General features: G+C 39.7%; 1 protein-coding gene across 1 annotated transcript; it reads left to right on the top strand.

Moving 5' to 3' along the window:
- The first annotated feature begins 7,405 nt into the window (after positions 1 to 7,405).
- AMN1 (antagonist of mitotic exit network 1 homolog (S. cerevisiae)) lies at positions 7,406 to 13,171 on the top strand. Its single transcript, XM_009077831.1, has 7 exons — positions 7,406 to 7,428; positions 7,540 to 7,672; positions 9,221 to 9,365; positions 9,720 to 9,937; positions 11,227 to 11,283; positions 12,407 to 12,518; positions 13,098 to 13,171. The coding sequence occupies exons 1-7, from the start codon at positions 7,406 to 7,408 to the stop codon at positions 13,169 to 13,171; spliced, it is 762 nt and encodes a 253-aa protein (XP_009076079.1).
- Positions 13,172 to 13,780: the final 609 nt, after the last annotated feature.

The raw sequence follows: 13,780 nt of genomic DNA, 5'->3' as shown, positions 1-13,780 counted from the left end.
AGGTGAGATGTCTTGGGAGATGTCAGGAGTTGAAGGAGAGGTGACAGCAACTGGTAGTGGTGGCAGGGGAGGTGACAAGGCTTGGGAGGGTTCAGGGGCTGCAGGAGAGGTGACAGCAACTGGTAGTGGTGGCAGGGGAGGTGACAGGGCTTGGGAGAGTTCAAGAGCTATAGGAGAGGTAACAGGGTTTATCAGAGGTTGGAAGCTATAGGAGAGGAGACAGGTTTTGTCAGAGGTGAAGCGACTGGCAGTAGTGGCAGGGGAGGTGACGGGGCTGGGGAGAGTTCAGGAGCTACAGGAGAAGTGACAGGATTTGTCAGAGGTGACGGTTTGGCCGGGTGACAGAGCTTGATGGGGAGGCAGGGAGGTGACAGGGCTTGTCAGAGTTCAGGAGCTGCAGGTGAGGTGACAGTTTGGGCAGAGTTACAGGACAGGTGACAGGGTTTGACAGGAATGACAGGGTTTCATGGGAACAACAGTGCTTGGCAGGCAGGTAACAGGATGATCCCTGACAGATCAGGCTGTGAAGGAATGGTTGGGGATCCCTGGCTTCACCACTGACTCCAGTGAATGGTGTTTTAAGTTTTTCCTTATGTCAAATTCTTTGTGTTTAAGAGGGAGTTAGAGACAGCATAGGGATAAAATATTTCATTTGGCAGACAAAAAAGCTATCAAAGAGTACAGTTAGTCGTAGATTTTTATTCTTCTCTTTAAACACTGAAGATAAGATTATAGTTGCCCTATTGGTATAGTCAATAAGTGTTTTATAGTTTCCTGTAAAGTAGAATAACTGTGAAAACGTTTACAATCTGAATGATTAATTGTTTAAACTTCAGATCAGTAATACTGGGTCCTCAGTACTCTAAGCATATCAACCAGCTTTCCAAAAATAATGCAATTAATCTTAATAATATTTTCATTCAAGTTAAAGGTAATACTCTGTGGCAAGAGACAGTTAAATATAACTAGGAGACTTGACATAGCTCACATTGCTTTCCATGTATCTGTGTTGGTTTTGGAGAATTTTCTGCAAATTTGAACTAAGTAGTTAGTTTGGATTCACAGGTCCCTATTCAAGCATGGCTGCATTAACCCCTTAGTATCTTCAAGGGGGAAAAAAATCTTAAATTTGTATTAAGTTTTTATATACAACTTTTTTTAATGTACTACAGTATGTGATGACAATCTGCCTCCTTTCCGGATGAACTGCCAGAAAAGTTCATTTACCCAGTGGCCAGAATGTAGGTGTCATGATAAACACATGTTTAGTACATGACTGAAGTGTGTGCCCTTGTAGGATGAAAAAGTGCTGCGGCCCATCCACGTGCCTCAATGGACATCCATCACAGAGGAGGAACATGATGGGTGCACGTGTAGCCCCCCTAAAGGCTCAGAAAGTCTGTTTGACTCACCCTAGTGACTCACCCTAGCTAAAGGGAGTGTTGTTTTGCACCAAGGAGGTGTTGGTTCATTTAGGACCTCAGTAGGAAGGGCATGGGCTCTCAAGGCCAGTTAGCTGGTTTATTAGGTAAAGAGTAGTAGCAGTAGTAAATGTGACAGCAGTCTTATGTCCCTCCTGGTGCTGAGGCCCTGGGCTGTGGCAGTGCGAGACAGGCTCCTTCACGCTGATCAGCACGTTGCACAGATCCTGCCTGTGAGGAGGTTCACACTTGTGGCCCTTCGAGCTTCAATAAGACTTTTTTTAGAATTAAACAGTTATTCTTCGTTTCTGCAGTCAAGTAAAAGAATGTTGTGTATAGATAAACTGTTAAATCTCAAGACAAAGAATGTGGATGGTGTAATCAACATATACTGAGACAGAGCCTAGTACAGCCTTCTCTGTTAGTCAGTCAGCCAAGTTCATGCAGCAGTCGCCGTGGTGCCGTGAGGGCACTGAATTCTTGCACATCTCTGCAGGAGCTGGTTGAAGGTGATCATGGTGTGTGCTCAGGTTTACAGTGGTTGCTCATGCTGACACACAGGTCTCTGCAGGGAAGGCCTGGGTTAAACTCTGCCTGGATTGTACTTGAAATCACTGTCTCCTCCTCACAATGTCTTCTGCAGTGACCTGCTAAAGTTGTCCTTACTACACTGTGCTTCCACACTTGAAATCTTGCTGCTGTCATTGCTTAAATCTGTGCTACCCTTCAGATTATAGAGACTTCATATTTTGTTTTCCTTAGAGTTTTTAATTGGAATGAGTTTAATTTGCTGGCATTTGGTGGCATTTGGATGCTTTACAGCTCACACTGCAGCTGAGAAGTTCAGAGACAGAATGAGGAAGGCACAGTAAAAAGTGATTGGGGAGTCAGAGTGGGTGTGGAATTTGCAGCCTCTGGATTTTACATTTGGTTAGGGTGGTGTGTAATGACCACATTAGTGATATTTCAGATGTGTATTGCTGTTCTGCCAATTGATGGGGGCAACAGAAGTAACACCGACACCAACGAAAAGAATAGACTTATTTTACTATTGGTGTTTTAAGATTATGGAAAAATGAATAATGTATTTACATATAAGATTAGTTTACTAAGCTCTAATACAAACAGCACAAACAACAAAGACCATAAGCAAGGTAATGCACCTAATCATTACTACATACAGGAAAGAATAGTGATTAAGAAAGACACATCACCACTTGCCCTAACACTTTATCATCATCCAGATCCGCAGTGACTGGGGAGCCCCTGGTTGCAGTGAAGGTTTGGAGAGCCTTTCCCAGCAACTGGGAAGTCCTACTCAGTGTGTCCACCTCTAGGTGAGGTGTCCAAAGTCGCTGCAAGAGGGTCCAGCCTTTACAGACCAAACTAGCAAGCAAAAAATAACTTGCAGTTTCTTATTGTTTGTGCAGATAACGGCTGGTGGTTCTCCCCTCTGACCAAGGCATGGGCTTGGCCAGAGCCCAGGACACGGGTGGAGGAGTTTGCTAAGATATATTATAGACAGGGCATGACCTTGGTAATACTTTGTGGGCAATGATATAGCCAGTACCAAAGTTATCTCTTAAGATATTTTGCAGAAGGCACCATGGCCTTAGGCAGATATATAGTCTATACAAGGGTCATCTATAAGATATCTTCCAGACAGCATGGCCTAGGACAGATATAGAGCCTATGCAAAGGTTGTCTGCATCTATGTTATGCTTCAAGTGGTCTAGTTAGCCAACACAAAGAAGCACTGTTCACAGGGAGTACAGGATTCATCTATAAGTCAGCTCTGGCTTGGGCCTGTTGTGCAGGCCCTAGCATTTCAATTACACTGCATGCTTAACCTTAGATCTTAAACCTAGTAATTTCTGTCTATCTGTACGGTAGGGCTTATACTAAAACAGTTCCTACTTTTGATTGATTGCTAATTTTTTACACTACTTTATTAGTACTGCTGCAGCCTGTTATAATGTACTTATGATATAATTATTATTCCAGTAAGACTAATACTCGAAACTAATAATTACACAACTTTTTAACAAATGTGTGTAATTCAGTGTCTTGTTTCTTGACTTAATGCCAATCAGGTGATGGCCGTCTGTTTATGCCAGACTGCACTTTAAGCTTCTTACTTATGCTAACCCTTGGGCTTATTGTTTAACTAGCAGAACTTACAACAGAAACTAAACCCCAAACCTTGTCTATTAGTGTGTGGAGTAGTCCTTTTAATGAGGTCATTATGTTTAAGGTCTCCAAAACCTAACAGAAAGTGCATTTATTAAGGTGTTTCTGCTGCTCTGCTTGTCTGCTACTTGATGGCCTTTGCCCCCTGCCTCAAAAGGTAATTAGCACTTCTGAGGTCACACACATAAGAGCATCATATTGGAAATATTTAAAAAACATTCTTTTCTTTTTTTTTTTCTCAAGCTATATCTTATATTAGCCTCTGTTTCCTGAGGTTACTGTTCCCAGGATGAGCAATGACCAACCTGCACATACAGGCCCAGCTGATGCAGTTTTAAGGCCACCATGTGCCAAATTTGTAGTCAGTTTACATAATTCTGTTTGGTTGAAAACTGACAGTGCAGGAGTTGCAGGGCCTGACAAGTAGTGTGGGTGCTTGGCAGCAACAACATTTGCTAGAGAGGTGGAGGGGGTAGCTGGGACAGATAACAGCTTTAGCTGACATACTTTAGGGAGGCTGTGTTACAAATCTCTCAATCCTGGCAGGCATTTTAAGATGCCTTGTTCGTGCTCAGACATGAGATCACAACAAAGGGAGTTTTTGCTGTCAAAAATCGGACTTAGAGCAATACAAATGAAACATTAGATTTAAAGGTGTTTTAATTAGATCCCACATGGTAAAGAAAGTGTGCTACACATGTAATGCATTACAAGAGTATGTGTTGCCTAGGTTTGGTCGCTCCATGTGTGACTGATGATAGCTCTTGTGTAACGGGATCAGCCTATTGCAGACTAATGCGTTACCTAACATGCCACTGCCTTGGAAAATTAAGGTCTTACAAAGGCATCAGAACATTTGCAGATGGGTACAGAAACTGAGAAGAGAGGTAGAACATCAGTTTTAAAACAGAGCTGCCTTTTACGGTTTTATTATGAATATAAATTATATATTCCCAAAGAATGCAGGAAGATGTATCTACTTTGTTATGTGCTATTAAACCTATCTTTGTTCTCCTAGTTAATTTCATCTTCTGATGTGTTCCACTTCTAACATCTGTTCTGCTATTCTGTGTCATGTGACATAACTTAGTGTAAGCTTCACCTTGATGTAAGTTAGAATATTTGTAGAACAATTAGCCATGAAGATCTAATTTCTGTTTTGTATATTAGAAATATATGTATGTATTCTGTCATAAGGCCTTAAGGTTAACTAAAGATCATATGCCTTTTCTGTTCTGCACCTCATGACACATTTGGAACAAATGACTCTGCCATTTGACACTTCATAGACAACTCTGAACTATAAACAGCTGCTGTAACAAGTCTGATAATGTGGAGCAGGGAAAAAGCTGTTGGTGGGTTTGCAAGATGGAATGGTTTTTTGTCAGGTCTTTGCAGGAGTAAGGCACTACTCAATTTTCCCTGTCCATGAAAAACAGGATTCATAGTTTCTTTCATTAAGTTAGACTGGGACAACATCTGTCTGCAGGCGAATACATTACAGTCTTTACTTACCAATCTGAATCATTGCTCTCTGTATCCAGATCCCATAAAAGTTTAGATGCCAACTGCAGTAGAGAGAAATACTGTGTAGTTACAGTAACTCATCTAAGGTCAGGGAGAGTTAATGGGAAAATGCTGATTCTACAAAAGCAAAATGTTTTGTAGGACAATAATGTTTTCTTTCAACATTTTGGATAGGATGTGAAAAGAACAGTTGGCCTAAAGAATGTAATTCAGGTAGATTGATAGATAATAGAATCTCCAATTCAAAGCACTTCCATCATTTATGTGACTTACATTAGGTTTCTAAGCACAAGGGGTCAGTGGGGAGTTATCCTTCCTCCTCCATTTCAACTCCCTTCATTTTAGTTCTGCTCTAGTGCAAGGCTTCTGAAAGTTTTGGCATTTCCCAGACAACAAAGTGGTACCTTTTCACTTATCTCTGGGTGTTGATTAGCTTCACTCTAGTTTATGTTCCTCATTTGCCTCAAGACTTTGGGTTTTGATAGTAAAATCTCCCTTCAGAGAGTTGCAGTTCCTTCTTTAAGGACCAGTAGTTGTCATCTAGCATGTTAGTGAGGGGTGATTGTTCTGAAGGTCAGTGTGCTCAGGATGCTTAGAAGCTCTCCAGAAACACTTGCCAGGAATTGCCTCTGGTGTTGCAGTAAGCCTGTGATTCAGAGTTGCAGAGGTTGGAACATTAATATTTGATGTATTCTGTGATACATTAAAGTGTCTTAGAAGTCTTAAAAAATAGGATTGCATGATTGGTGTCATTCTGTGGTACTCAGTATTGCAAAAGTAAATATTCTTCTGTATACTTGACCTTGAAAAGCATTATTTCAACTGTTCCACCTGGGTACTGTTCCCTATATATATGGATAATATTGATCTCTCTGTTTTGTGTTGCTTAAGTAAAGTTCTTAGTGTTTTTTCCCTAAAAGCTCTGTTCCATCTAGAGTCTCTTAATGTATTCTGACTGAAATGATCCCTTTTTCTTGCAATCCCGCAGAAAAAATTCTAGGATTTCAAATCTTGGCTCAGAGCGTTACCCAGCCTTCTGTGATTTTAGTAGGCCTATTAATATTTATTTCTACTTAGTCCTTTCTTTTTTTTTGATAAATACGTAAGCCCTGTGTGTCTTTGAGATTTATTTTGTAGTTTCTCATGATGGAAACTGTGTAAGTCATGTTCCAGTATGTGGTTACTTGGAACAGGGAAGCAATTTTGACTCTAACACAAAAGCTGCCCAGAGAGCAGGGTGTTTATGTGTAGAAAATGCAGTATGTGTTGGCACTATTGTTAGTTCTAAAATCTAGCCCAGTGGATAATCAGCCTGTTTCCTTCAGGCTGATAAATTATTTCAATGAAAAAATATGTGGAGGCCTAAAATGCTGCTGTTAAAGAGAAATTGGCTATACTGAGTCAAACTAATCAGTGTTTCTGATTGTGATGGAATTTCAATTAACTGTGTGAGAACCTTCCTCCCCATCCAGCTTAATTTCTTGTAGAACCGTCGTTGATGAGGCTTTCCAAATACCTTTTAATGTTCACTATCTCTTGTATATTATGTTTTCCATGTGTTTGCTTGGTTTTTTATTTGCCTAATCTACTTTGTAGGACTATGAGCTTGTTGATCTCAGATTTCTTGGACCCTGCTAATACATAAAATTTTCTGCCTCGAGTCACAATCCTCTGTGGTCAGATCTAGTTTTAAGCACAAATAGAAAAGGGTTGAACACAGGCTTACACAGTACGATTGATATTAAAAGAGTGCTTACAAACTAGACAGTGAACAAAATGCTACAATGAAAATATCTCCTTAATGTCTTTAACTGAGCTGAAAGAGAGGTGTTTCTCCTCTGGAACTAGCTGTCCCAGCTAAAGATTTTACTGCTTACCAAGTGGAGTTTAAATGGTGAAAGGGTTTTTTCTTTAAAGCTTGTGAATGTGCTACCAGAAAATTCATTTGAGTGCTTACAAACTAGACAGTGAACAAAATGCTACAATGAAAATATCTCCTTAATGTCTTTAACTGAGCTGAAAGAGAGGTGTTTCTCCTCTGGAACTAGCTGTCCCAGCTAAAGATTTTACTGCTTACCAAGTGGAGTTTAAATGGTGAAAGGGTTTTTTCTTTAAAGCTTGTGAATGTGCTACCAGAAAATTCATTTGGTCAGGGGGGTTGGGCAGGGAAAGTAGAGGCTGATTTTTGCCTACAGTTGTCTGGGGAGCACTTTCACAGAAGGATCAGCTGATTGACCCCAAAGGGCAACAGTTGAATTGGTGGTAGCATGGAGCAGCTGGAACTGAGAAGGTTTGAAGACACTGTAGGTAGGTGCAGAAGATGACATTTTATGGCTTGCTTGTGCTAGTTCTAGTATATAATGCCTATTTGTGACTGTACTCTAACTTTCCTGTATTTCAGATGCCTTCAGTGTTTGACAAAGAACCTTTCCAGATATGCTGCAGATATTAAGTCATTGCCACCCAACATAAAGGATAAACTGATTAAATTAATGAGTAGGCAAGGGCAAATAACAGATTCAAATATCAGTGAGGTAAGAACCCACTCAAAACTGTACTGTCTGTGATAGTTAATACACAGGGATGAAGTGAACTAAAACTGTTTCCGTGAGAGAAATCTGAGCCTGCTGACTCTGTCCATTTCTTACACTTCACAATGTTAATAGTCCCGTATCAGTAGTAATAAGATTATGTTTGTAGTGACAAGTAAATTAAAACCATTTTCCCTTCAGTGATAGTTGATGTCCATGTGACCAGCTGACATACATTATCCCTCTTCCCCTCATACAATTTCTCACATGGCTTCAAAACCAGCAGTTTGGTGACTTTTGTTTTCTTAGGCAATTCAGAATTGTGAAAGAAAGCCACCAGTCAGGGAGAGCTGCTTGAATAAACGTTGATGGTCACTTTGGCTTTAAACACATCATCTCTGAGCTTGCCTGCTTCAGTTCCTTAGATATGAACTCAGAGATATGAGTGAAATAAGAACTGAACGCTATCTTGTGAAAACTACTCACAAGTGTCTCGTGGATTCTGTTGGTAGTTTTGTGTTGTAAAGAGACATATTAAAGGCTTATGGCAGTTGGGGACAAGAAGCTGTCAGAGCTGTCTGAGGTCTGCCATTCATTTTGCCAAAAGATTGCAATTGTAACCTACTATAAGCTTTTGCTTTTATTTTCTTGTTTTTCAAAAGGCTTATTTGACTTTGTTAGTAAATATTTTAGCATCTTATGTATTTGCTAAACAGAAAAACAGTATTTCTTGTAGTATTTCATTGTGCCTGTTAAGAGTGGTGAACCTGAAAAAGGACCAAGCCTTTAACAAGCCTGGCAGATGTGCTGTTATCTTTGCTGGTGCCTGGAAATTTATGCTTTTATCCTCGTGAGTTAAGGAAGGGAATGACAAACAGAAGGGAGTACATGGCAATTGTTATGAAAATCTGAGGCCTTCCATTACTTTGGGTCTAACTTTCATAATAAATGTCCTCTTGGGGAGGATTTCACAAAAACTCCAACCTATGGTCTTGTGGGAGTGGAAGAGCCTATTTAATGAGAATTTGATATCTCCTCATGGTATAATAATGAGATTGCTTGTTTGTGAGCAAAAGAGTGTGTGTGTGTGTGTGTGTGTAGGTGAGAAAAATACTCTGAGGCAAGATATCTTTCAAATATTACACTCAGATGTAAGTTTTGGTCACAATCAGTATTTTTGTTTTGCTCCAGATTTCTGCCACCAGAGTTGTGCTAGTGAGGATATTATCCTTGGTAAACATCTCTGTGCTGGTAGAAGCACCAGTGGTAGCAACTCTACCATCAAGATAATATTTCCAGTGTTTACACAGTAGTGTTAATGTATTCCTACTCTATATGTGATCGTAGAAACTGAACATTCAAGCTGTAGGAGATGAACTGTTGCAGCAAATATACCATATTTTCTTTAGAGTTTTTAGTTCCAAGGACTGGTAACCCCATCCTCTAGTGAAAAATTCTATTTGATGTCTATTATTACAAGTATTTTAGATAGAAATATGCATGTTTGCTGGTATACCATGGCTTGACTGAAATGGTAGGTTTTCATTACAGGTACTGCACCCTGCTGTGGAGTCTCTAGACCTCCGAGACTGTGATATTTCAGATAATGCATTATTGCAGCTTTATAACTGCAAGCAGCTGAAAAAAATCAACTTAAATTCTTGCAAGGAAAACAGATTTGGAATCACTTCAGAAGGTATGTTATTTGTGCACAGGGAACTGGGATTTTATTTCTGGTTTATTTTTTTTGTTAGACTGGAGTTACTTGCAAAAAATATTTAGGGTAACTATTGCTTTAAAAATCCCCACACTAATACTAATTAAAAGTCTCTTCAGTGGTGTAAATGGGAGGTCTGGAGCACTGATTATCTTTGGAGGGAGCTATCAGGTTACTCCCGTGCTGTTTCTGTAAAACTATGCTATGGTGATTGTATTTTCCACTTTATCTTAGTTATTCCTTCCTCAAAACTTGTTGCAGAGCCTCTGGACTCAGCATGGTGGTTATGTTAAGAAATTAATAACTATTTCACTTGCTGTGTTTCCTTGGCAGGTGTCATAGCACTGGCCTTGTCCTGCCCTTACTTGTGTGAAGCATCTTTCAAAAGGTGCTGTGATATCACTGACAGTGGAGTTCTTGCTCTTGCACTCAACTGCCAGTTCCTGCAAATTGTGAACTTAGGCAGCTGTTCAGGCATCATGGATGCATCTCTGCAGGCACTTGGAAAAAACTGCAAATTTCTTCACAGTGTGGACTTTTCATCTACTCAGGTGACTCTGGTGGGAATTGGCTAATTGACTTTGGTTTGTTTATTTGTAAGACTGTCACGATAAAATTCAAAGGGGATCTTTTTAGCTCTACTTTTGACAAGATTTAGGACCACAGTTTACTTCCAATTTCCTCCTCTCAATGAAAAGAAAGGTACATTTTGCATCTTGGTAACCAGAAGAATACACATTATGGTGTTACAGTATGTATTGTGGACCAAAGATAAAACTTTATAAAAATCTATTAAATCTCTATTGGAGAATTTTTTTTGTCAGTGTCTTTATTTAGTGCAGTCATTTTCTTCAAGTTGTAAAGTAATCCAAAATACTTCATTTAAAGAAAGCAGAATTGTGGACAGATTATTGTCTGCTCTCAGTTAGGAGAAACTGATGGTAATAATAATAGCACTAATAATAATAGCAATATAGGATGTCGAACAATGTAAGTCCCTTGTAGAGGTAAACACTCCACAATTGGTTCTAGTTCAAGAGTCAGTGTGCTTTAGTTATGTTAGAGTCAGCACTGAAAGAATGACATTTGAAATGTCAGAAATGGCAGGGAAGAGGATTTAACAACAGTATTTAGCATGAGAAGGGGAAAATAATTGCAGAGGCAATAATGTAACATCCTTCATAATTACAGTGAGATAATGAAGTGAGGGAAAGGAGTTTCTGCAGTAAGTGTAGTGTTCAGTTGATGGTGATGGTCAGTAATTGTGTCGACTGTGAGTCCAGTATTGAGCATCATAATGAAGCGTCAGATCTTGCAAACACATAGCAGGTTCTTATTTTAGATGATATTCTTCTTCTTTCAAATTTTCCACAAGTAGGGTATCAAAAGAAATTTCTTTTACCTTTCTGCTATGATTACTTTTCTGTCCCAACCCAAGAAACTTTCTTCAGGAACATGTCCAGAGGTCCTGAAAACAAGAGAAAAATTGGTCTAAGTAAAGCAGAAATGCTTTAAACCTTTTAAATTAGAAGTGCTGGGCTCTGACCATAGCAGTGTACCTACTGTTAAATGAGACAAGGAAGCTGCAGAAACAGCAGTTACACTGTGGGAAACATCTGAGTAGAAAGCCAGGCTGGAGCACGTGGCAGGAAAGTGAAACTGTGTTTAACAGAATGAAAAAAACCCCACTTGGATAATTTTCTCTACAAGCTTAGTTGGGAAGAAAATACTGTAATGTTAAGCATATTCACTGAGTGCAGGAAGTGAATAACATAATTTCCCACCCAAACAGCTGTGCTTGAACAACTTGATCTTTAATCCACTGTGGTTTTTTCTCCAGGTAACAGACGATGGTGTTGTGGCACTAGTGAGTGGGACATGTTCAAAGAACTTAAAGGTAACTTATATAACCTAATAACAAAGGGATGAGCAAAAGCAAATACCTGCACTTTAAAATTATGCTTATCAGCATTACTTCTGAGGGAGGGTTTTTATTGACTGACTTCTTGGCCTTTGTTTGTGTACACACTCACCCTGATCTTGGTTATGAACTGAATATTTTCTGTATCTCTGTAGCAGTGCCCCAGAGCAGCTTTTTTTGATAACCTCAGTCTTTTCAAAATGAGTTTCCTTCTCTTGCATGTAGTTGCTTACTTTAACTCATGTTGTTTGACAGAGCTATATAATGGATGCAAATGAATGCTTAACTTTTACCCTTGATTTCTTTGGAGTTACTTCTTGAGTCTGTTGAACACTAAGGCAGAATTTGTAGTGTGGATAACTTCATGAGTTAAAGAAATCAGTTAGCACCACTGCATGGGTAAATCTCTAATTCTCACAAAGTCTCTGCACTTTTAATAAGGCAAAATGTAACAGTTTTGTGTGGAGTGACAATGTTTAACACATGAAGTTGTGTTCGCTCAGTATAAATTTCTTAAACAGTTTATGTTTTACAAGTAGAATAAAATGAAATGTAGTCAAGAATATGAAGGTGTTTGCTACAATGTCTTCTTCTGTGTAACTCTTTTCCTTGTCTGTGTCACAATCCTCATACCTCCATTTCATATCACCAAAGTGCACATTTATAGACAGTGATCTCATGCCAGGTACACCGTGACTCCTGAATCCTGCCTGCTTTGGGAAACACCAGAATTCAGTCTGGGTTCTGTTCTCCAGGACAACAGATTGCTAGGACAATGTGTGTCATAGGAAAACTGATGGGACTCAAACACTGTGGAATCTGTTTGAATAATTTTCTCAGTTGTCTTGAATCATATCTAAAGTTGGGAAAACTCAGGTTTATGTTTTAGTTTTCACCCTTCATAGAAAAACTGTCTTATTTTTCCTGAGGGTATTTTCATGGCCTGCACAGGACCACAGCTGGGGTCAATGCACAGAGGAGTAGTAGGTCATAATTCCTTCTGGGTGGGCATCTCTGAAACTGATTGGGCAAAGGAAAGCTCTGCCTCTAAAACTGTGGCTGCTCTGACAGGTGTTTGTTGCTGCTACTTTCCTAACAGGAGATCCACATGGAGCGCTGTGTCCACCTGACTGATGTTGCTGTGGAAGCAGTCCTTACCTCTTGTCCCAAGATCCACATTTTTCTGTTCCATGGATGCCCACTGATAACAGGTGGGTCAAACCATGCAGGCAGTAAGATGAGTGATTGCTGATTGTACCTCCATGCTCTCTGGAAAAGCACACTATGCTTTGTAAATGATCCCAAGCAAATAATAACTTAGTAGATAAAATAACAATCACACACTGAGGTTTTCAATGCCAGGTGAGAATTTTGATTTGAAATATGGCAACCTTCAGAGAGGGGATTTTTTTGTTGGTATGGAAATTGGGTTTTTTGTTTCCTTTCTTTTCCTTCCCTTAGCATACTGATGCAGACCCAAAGACTTCAGAAGAATGTTGGCATCTTAATCTCCTACTCTGTTGCAAAAGTGTGGGACAGCATCCATTCAAGAAACAATGGAATGGAGGACAGTACTGGGTTTTTTAAGTTCTGTTGTTAGTGATGCTTTACAGTTAGGTGATTGGAGAAACAACCAAGTGGTTTTGGTTTAGTACAGGTATATCTGAAGTGTGATATTGCAATAGCAACATAAATAATTTAATTACTTTGCTGTGTTGTGTACCCAATTCCTAAACACCACCTACATATGTTCTGAGTGAGTAACCAGAAATTCCTTGTTTCTTTTGCAGATCGTTCCCGAGATGTTTTAGAACAGCTAGTCATATCCAACAAAATCAAGCAAGTAACATGGACTGTTTACTGATTATTTATCCTGTGCATAAGAGTTTCACGTTTACAGATGGGAGAGCTCTGGTCAGCAAACAAGCAGCTTGCAGAACTAGCTGATGACTCTGTTCCAGCAGAGTGTGGCCCTCCTGCTTCCCACCAGAGGTCTCTGTCACCATTCCGGTCCTTGCCTGTGAGTCCAAGCTTCCCCTTGTCTCTGCTTGGAGCCCTGGCTGTCTTTCCATCGACGATTGTACTCATTAAGAGGAAAGTTAAATTGTAATTAATATTACATTGTCATTGCTCAGCCTCCTCGAAATATCAGATGGGCTGCTGCTTAGCATCCTTTAGTGACTTAGCTACATGTACAGACCCAATTTAAGTCTGAGTTTGTAGTCTGGGGGAGTACTTGCAACTAGAAGTACCAGGCCCCAACATAGCATTGACACTTATGCTCAAGTGTCTGTAAAGCTGGGAGCTTAATCTGTCAAAAGACAAGAGACAGAGCAATAAAAATGTATTTTAGTAGTAACAAACAATCTCCTTTCACCATGTACTTTTGCTTGGTCTGGAAGGAAAAGTGTAGGTACCTTTCTTGTCGTGTTACTGATGCTGCAGATTTCTGGTTTTATTTAGCATCAAATAC

This window comes from Acanthisitta chloris, unplaced genomic scaffold, assembly GCF_000695815.1.
Source record: "Acanthisitta chloris isolate BGI_N310 unplaced genomic scaffold, ASM69581v1 scaffold5677, whole genome shotgun sequence".
In the NCBI taxonomy this organism is placed as follows: Eukaryota; Metazoa; Chordata; class Aves; order Passeriformes; family Acanthisittidae; genus Acanthisitta; species Acanthisitta chloris.
The sequence above is the reverse complement of the archived record's forward strand: the minus strand, read 5'-3'. Positions and strand labels throughout refer to the sequence as shown.

What these genes read in the sequence shown, in the direction of transcription:
- AMN1 (XM_009077831.1), top strand. Translation starts at nt 7,406, where the DNA reads ATGGAGCAGCTGGAACTGAGAAG. An exon ending in ATTTGGAATCACTTCAGAAG is followed by an intron (nt 9,366 to 9,719) that starts GTATGTTATTTG and finishes TTTCCTTGGCAG; the next exon opens with GTGTCATAGCACTGGCCTTG. An exon ending in CATGTTCAAAGAACTTAAAG is followed by an intron (nt 11,284 to 12,406) that starts GTAACTTATATA and finishes CTTTCCTAACAG; the next exon opens with GAGATCCACATGGAGCGCTG.